The sequence below is a fragment of the Nannobrachium achirus genome (genome assembly GCF_963921795.1).
Source record: "Nannobrachium achirus genome assembly, chromosome: 5".
Lineage (NCBI taxonomy): Eukaryota > Metazoa > Chordata > Actinopteri > Myctophiformes > Myctophidae > Nannobrachium > Nannobrachium achirus.
In genome coordinates, this window is record NC_137814.1 from 27,708,363 (window position 1) to 27,716,439 (window position 8,077).

General features: G+C 43.4%; 1 protein-coding gene across 1 annotated transcript in view; it reads right to left on the reverse strand.

The window, feature by feature from the left end:
- slc1a7a (solute carrier family 1 member 7a) overlaps nt 1-3,033 on the reverse strand; it is a gene marked incomplete at both ends in the record, with an annotated part of 57,640 nt that extends 54,607 nt beyond the window's left edge. The window contains one exon of the mRNA XM_080725313.1: nt 2,899-3,033. Coding sequence (XP_080581439.1) covers nt 2,899-3,033 — 135 coding nt within the window. The remainder of the gene's footprint in view (nt 1-2,898) is intronic.
- Between the last annotated feature and the right edge of the window lie 5,044 nt (nt 3,034-8,077).

Here is an 8,077-nt window from a genome sequence, read left to right on the forward strand (position 1 = left end):
ATCATTTAGAACTCTTAATTCTGTATCAGTGTGACCAGTTTGCAGTTAAAGACAACTTTGTTTTTTACAACAAGGGTTCATATTTTAGATTTTCAAATGTTTTGCTTTCTATCGTTTTAGTTATTTTAGATTTCTTTAATACTTTTTACAGTAACACTACAAGCCCCCATAAGTCACATCTGTCCATGAAAGACTGCAGTGCATCTTGGGAATGGGCTTATTGTGTCAAAAAATACACATTTAGCCACTTGTACGCATGCCCCTACGCACTGAAATCAAAATCGCTAAAACTATAGAAAGCAAATGAAAACATTTTAACTTTTCTTTTCTCTAATTACAATCTAAAATATGAACCCTTGTTGTAAAAAAAACACAGTTGTCCTTTAAGAGTAAGCTTGGGGTCTGGTGACCTGTGACTGTGACATGGCCATAGGCTACATATGACACACGTGTCTAAACAGATAGTTTAGCCGGTACACAAATAGAATGAAGCCATACTGAGACAGAATGTTGTCACGTTGTATACTGTAGGTGCTGAGGGTTTGGTCAGAGGCTATGACAGGCAGAAATGAGGCTGTGCTGACAGTACTGTACTCCTGGCTCCCACATCCAGGAAATACAGAAATTGGTGAGATATATTACCAGAGATAAGATAACATTTTGAAATAGTCAAAAAATAAAATAGGGTTTAAGTGTTTAAACTGTTCCTCATACTGTATAAGTAACAGGCAATCCCGAAAACCATTCAAATTTGAATAACACACATTCACACACATTCCGCAAATAAGTCGCGTTGTGAGAGGCGTTGTGAGCATGTAGATCGGCAATTTTCACAATGTTCGCCTCTTGCTTACTTAATATTTGACAGTTTGGCCAGTCCTGTCGAATATTCGACTATTCGAATACTTTGAGGTCGAATAATTAGAATACTAAAAATCACTATTCGTGAATGCCCTAATGTATATACATACATACTGTACATACATAGGTTTTAACTAGTTGCACTTTTCACACATACTGTATTCCCTAATGTGCCATAATCATTTCTGCTTGCTGTTGGGCGTGGAGAGCTTTAACCCGAAAGGGTTACACTGGAATAAAGTCCAGCTATTTAATTCCGCTCTCTTGTGTGAATTATATAAGCCAACATGAGCAGGGCGTTGTTGAATTGAAGCTTGCTGTGAGTGATTGACAACTAATCTCTCTCCACCAGCAGCAATCTCTTACTGCGGATGCATTGAGAATAACCGAAGGTCAATCTGCGTGAGTGACGGAATACTGCTAACAACCCCCCACTCTGGCCCTCGCATGGAACATGTATGTTGCTCTTTGGATCTTTCCAAAGAGTCTCACGGTGGTTTTAAGTTCAGTTTCAAGGCAAGGGGGAAGTCCAAACCTTTCTACCAGTTAGTCCCATGGTTTGGGAAGAATCCAATTGACATAATGTTATTCTCCAGGTGAAGTAATTTCCAATGATTTCTTCAGATTTCGAATAGATGAAAATGTATATCCTACTCCAGGGGTGGGCAACTTTGATGATGGTGAGGGCCGCTATATTTCCACCTTCACTCCAGAGGGCCACATTGCATAATGCTAGCTTACGTCCAACTTTGTCATTCTAGTATCATTCTAGTATCTCATACAAAAGCAGCAAAAATAGCAGATCTACAAGCTCAAAACGCATCGCAGTAAATCGGCTATTTCTTCTTCTTTTGAATTGGAATCCTGATTTTTTTTTTATTGGAATCCTGAAATGTGACATTTTGATTTAATTTCAAACTCATTTAGTTATATACTCATGTTAAATTTATGAACCTAAATACAAATACATTGGACATAAAAAATAATAATAATACTACTATACTAGTCATTAAAGGGGAAGACCACCCATTTTCAATATTGAAATATGTCATTGATATACCTTAGAGGAGTTGTGTGGAAATAGAAAAAAAGTTCCCCCCCTTCTGTGTTGCCTAGAACTGGAGGATTGATTTCGGGGTTTGTATTGTAAATTACAACTTGATGACATCACACATTGTACTTTACAATACAAACCCCAAAATCAATCCTCCAGTTCTAGGCAACACAGAATGGGGGGAACTTTTTTTCTATTTCCACACAACTCCTCTAAGGTATATTAATGACATATTTCAATATTGAAAATGGGTGGTCTTCCCCTTTAAGCTACTAAGATAGACTGATCAATAATATATCATTATTCCGGTATTAACCTGTGGGCCTCATTAAGTGAAGGTGGGGGCCGCATGTGGCCCCCGGGCCGCCAGTTTCCCATGTATATCCTACTCAGTCATGGCTTCGGTTCTGAATGTAATGTTTTCAACGTTGTGAAACATCCCAGGTGTTTTTTTTATCTTGCTATGACTGGTACCAGTTAAGCATGACCGTTCCCTCAAATATTTCTGAATAAACGTTCCAAACCTGAGCTGTATACAGGACTTTTCTCTGGAAATGAAAGAACAGGAAGGTGACTGCTTCTTAATGGCAGCGTGATGGCTTTTCACTCAGGTGCCAGGGAATCTGTTTATTCACCGATAACTGTACGTCAGTGGTTGTCAAACATTTTGATATCAGGGACGATCTATAAGTCCTCAACGTGTGGCATTGTGATACGTTGTGAGCTTGTAGATCAGCTTTTTTAAGCGTCTCCCAAACTTTATCCCCCACGGGATCAATAGAGGTCTTATCTTACTTCGCCCACTGGAACCCCCTCAAGGACCCCTAGGGGTCCCCGGACCATAATTTGAGAACCAGTGCTCCAGGGCGACAGGAGGGGTTTTGGTGTGGTACGTGTGTGTGTGGAGGGGGGGGGGGGGGGGGGGGACATCTTAAGTTAGGTAACAGAGGGAGAGCCATGGGAGTCAGGGTGTTCCAACCAACCTGCTCGGAGAGCTGCTTGCCCCGCAGGTGGAATCCCAGCAAGCAGCCGACGACCACGGCCAACACTGACAGGATGAGCAGTCCGTTCTGCTTGCAGACATTCTTCACGCGGGCCCATACTTCGTGAAAAGACATCCTCCTCCTCCTCCTCCTCCACCACCTTTGCCTCCTGGTCTTGCTTGCAGGTCCTGATTGTGAACCCTGCACCCCAAAACAGCCCCCCCCCTCTTCTCTGACCCCTCTTACTTAGCCATAAAGAGAGGCACAGTCGCCCGGCCAGTGCATGCAGGGTGACTGAATGCAGGGGGCAGGAGGTGTTGGGAAGAAAAAGAGGGACGGCCGTACGAGCTGAACCGACCCGAGAATGAGGGAGAAAGTGGGACAAACGGGAAATTAGATGAGGCCGAGAAACTCAGTCATGGAAAAGATGAACAGGAAGACGATGAATACATGAAAAATGAGTTCATGAGCGGGAATCAAAGTCGGTTAATGGTGGGGGTAATAAATCCGGAGGTATTCGTCCAGTGATAAAGCACTTTAGTAGTTTCTGCGTTGCTCCATGCAATGAGCTGCTTCCCCTGATCCCCTAAGAGAACTGAACGCTCCAGACACTCTAACTCTGCCTGTCCCCTCCCTCCCTCTCTCTCAACCCCACCCTCATCCCCCACCACCATCTCACTTCCGCGTGCGGCCAATAGGGGGCTCTGCGACAGCTGGCGATATTGTCATCAGGGTTAATACTACCGATCCTATTAGGCCGTACTGTAGGACTGGAGGCTGGATTAGAGAGCTCTCTGAACAATTGGACGGCAGATTGTTACGAAAAGGAAGGAAAAAAACAAAAAACAATGGCACAAGAAACACTGGGCTGAACTGCACTGTGCAGAGCCTGGGGAGAGGTAGAATGACATTTGTAATGAGTTATTGACTTTTTAATATAGGCTACAGGTGCTGAGCACACGCTAGAAAGCACATGTGGAGTGAGCATGCACAAGGTGTGAATGAACATATGCACATACACAGCATGTGCTGTGTATCCAACTAACCACATGCACGCATGCATGCACACATGCAATCACACTAGCTAGGAGAAAGTACACGACATAGTTGGTTCTTCTTCATAAGCGTAACATTGATTCAATTCTATTGAGTCTATTCTATGAGTTAACAAGTTAAAAGTCAGCATATGCGTGCATGTACTACATACATGTACAGTGCATGTCAAGAGCAAATGCCTGACCTACAGTAGGCCTATGGTGTCGTGATCAGAGCGCCTTTAAGTCGCCAACTTTGGCACACATGAAGAGGTAGGTGCAGATCGCTAATGTGACACTGCATGGTAAGGCCTATACAGGTAGATTAATTGCCTCCCATGCACACACACACACACACACACACACACACACACACACACACACACACACACACACACACACAGACACGAATGAGGAGGAACCCTATGATCTCTCGCAGAGCACGAGCAGGCTGACCTAGAGAGATTGCCGTGACACACTGAGATTTTTAATCTTTATCCCGTGATCCGTGCCAACTTAATGAACGTGCCGCTAGGGCAGGAGGGCACACCTGTTCACCTGTAGACATAACACAGGCTGTAAAGCCTGAGAGAGATGGAGGGGAAGGGAGACTGTCTTTTTCAATTATCCCACTGACTGACAAGCTGGTGGCCTGTGCATCAGCATGCAACAGGCTTAAGTCATTAACTATGTACTGGCTGGCACATGCAGGGAGAAGCAGATATACAGTACTAAACATAAACATAAAGATGCCATCAAACTTGCAACTGTGCATCAGACTATGCGAATGTAGCGATAGGAAGAAAAATAAAAGCCTGGGCTGACCTGCTGCAATTTCTGGCATAGGAAGTGGGAGGCGGGCCATGGCACAGATCGTGAACCAATAGGATCCACTGGCTGTTTTCAGCTGGTGAATCCGCCCCCTCTATACCAAAATCAGCCTGTGTTAGGGAAGGCTAATGCGAATGTAACCCCATGGATTTAAACCCACAACCACCTCTCACATGGCAAATGAAACGTCCACTGAGCCAAAGGGATCCCTCCTATGCCAAGGGAGATTCTGTGTTTCTCGTCTTCAAAGCAAGGCAACTATATTTGTATTGCTTCTTCATACACAAAGGTAAAATGACAGTGCTTTACATAGGCACAGGTATTCAAATACATTGTGGTAGAGTGGAATGTACAGCGAGAGTGCATGGGTCGCGAGACTAGGAAGCCGGAAGTACGAAAAGACAGAGTGAAATGCAGAACACAGAAAGTGTATGGAGGAGCTATTTTGTAAAAAATAAAAATAAAAACCTTTTCATTATTGAATAATACATTGGCGACGAGGATAAAGGAATTATGGCATCCGATTATGTTTAGCTATCGCCACCTCCTCCATTGAACTTGGAAGCAGCGGATATACAGGTTGTGGAAGAACTACACAATCTTCGAAATAGCCAGTGGGACTGAGGATGCAGAAGATGCCGTAAGGAGAGCTACACAACTGCATTGTATTGGAGAACCAACTCAGAGGATCTTTGCCAACCTCCCGGGACAGAGAGCTCAATGCCCGGAGGAATATATCGATACCTTTGTTAATGCTTTGAGAGAACTAGCAAAATCATGTGAATATTATGCTAGACTGGATGCTAGAAAAGGATTCTGGCAAGTGGAGTTAACACCAGAGTCAAAGACACCTGACTATTTTCATCACTCGCAGAGGGTGCTACCGTTTCAGGATTGTCAAGTGCACCTGAGACCAACCAGAAGGCTATGGACTTGATGCTAACAGGATTGCCAGGTGTGCTATATGGATGATGTGATAGATGTATATGCTGAAAAATGAAAAAGACTGAGATGCTGGGACATGTGATCTCAGCGGAAGGCATAAAACCAGACCCCTGGTAAATAGAGGCTGTCTGTAATGTACCGAGACCTTGGAATGTGCCTCAGTTGCGCTCGCACACGTGGATTTCTGATTACATTTATTCCAGACATATCAGAACCACTCAGGAGACACTGAAAACACAAGAGTGGGAGTAGAAATCAGAACGCTGGTAAGAGAACCCTGCCTAGCATATAGTACAAGATCGATGCACCCACTGTGGCCATAATACAGTGACTGGGAGCAGTCCTACAGGAACAGGCAGATGGACAGAATAAAACAATCCCTTACGCAAGCCTCTCACTTCATTACTCTTATGGAAAGACGCGAGAGGCTCTAGGATGTGTATGGGCCGCCAAACACTTCAGAACATATTTGTGGGAAGTTTACACTTCAAACGGATAACAAACCTCTCATTTACATGTTCAATCCCGAGGAGGCTCACTGTTGCCAATCAGAATTCAAAGACTGGGATTAAGATTACAGACATATGACTACAAAATAGAACGCATTGTGGAAAAGCCTAACATAGAAGACTCGCTGTCACTACCATACACAGGAGGAGGAGGAAAATGGGTACGTTGAACCACATGTGGGAAAAGTGCTCAGTATATGCATGACTTACAATACCATATGACTTAATGTAACTGGTACAACCTTGAGGGGAATGCAGAAAACGGATCAATTCAGTCTTGCAAGCTCCTTGAGCTATCGTCTGTTCTCATTTGTTCCTTCATCTTCTTGCCCATGGAGTGTTGTTTTCACACAGTGCTGGCTAGTGAGCCGGGCAGATGGGACTGGGAGATCAGTACTGTGACAATCAAGGCAGCACTCCTCCAGTCCTCCTTGTTGTCGCTTTCCCCACAGGGTCTGCAGCTGGGGCTCTTTTAAGCAGAGCTGGAATGGAGTGTGTATCAGAAACTACACTCCTATCAACCTGCAGCCCCTGCATTCCTTTTTATTTTTTAAAAAGCATATTACAATATTGAAAATCCACAAGCTCACAACACGTCACGGCACATTGTGAGCTTCAAGATCTGCTACAGTATATTAATACAATACAAAAAGGAGAGACATGTGATAATCTGACCTAAAAGACCCGGTGCTGTCCGTGGTGCTGAACCCTCTCCTCATCCCTCTGGTCTCATCGGTAGGGATGGAGCTTCAAACAAGGGCCCGCTACAAACTCCATAACAAATGTATTGAGTACCCGGTATCAATAAGCTTTGGGCTTATCAAGCTGTTTATCGAGCATAGCAGCCCATGACGTCATGTTTAAACAATCAAGACAAGAGGCGATCAATAAATGATTACAGTAGCCTCCTATTCATAAGCCATTTAACACTTATTGCACACTAATGAATGATTTTTTTCAATGATAATTAATTATAATATTTGTTACTTTTGTCAACTGTCATCTTCATAGATGGTGCTCGGCCACAAACTCACAACAACTGGCCAATAAGAAAGTTCTGTTCAGAATTTGTCGTCTCTTTCCACAAACTATAGGAAAGCGCTCAATAGTGGGCTCGATAAAAGCCCGGCTGAATAAGCAGGATCGATAAGGTGCTCATTATCAATAAAGATAATTAACAAGCTAAATAAATCCCTACTCATCTGTGGCAGCGCTTGCCTGGTTGGCCTTTCACTACACAAAACACACACACACACACACACACACACACACACACACACACACACACACACACACACACACACACACACACACACACACACACACACACACAGAGAGAGAGAGAGAGAGAGAGATAACGATGACATTGTAATTATATATACACTTTATATGTACGACGTGTACAGTATGTGTGTGATGAGTCAGTTATTGTAAGGAATACATAATGTGTTCTGGTTATTATCGTTCATTAATGTCCCCAGTCTGCCCTAATGAGCTCTCGTTCTACATGCACGTGGTCAGGGGATGTAATGTCTTTCCTTAAAGACATGTGGCTCTCTAAGTATAAAGCCGCTTGAGACAGTAACAGGGAACACGGACTATAAAGTGAATGTGTCTCAGTCTTTGCTACTACAAAATGTTTCATTTTATTCATTTTGTCTCTTATGAAGACGTTTGCCTAGAAAGCTTTACTTTTATAATCGGTATTAACGTGCATGTACAGTGGAAGGCTATACAAGAGAGTTTAAGTGCTGGTTTATATCCACCAAAAATGCACGATCAGCATTTTGCCCAGTCCATTTTGCCACAATGGAAATTCTAACTAGACTGCTCTCTGTCGAGGTGCCAACTTTCACCTTG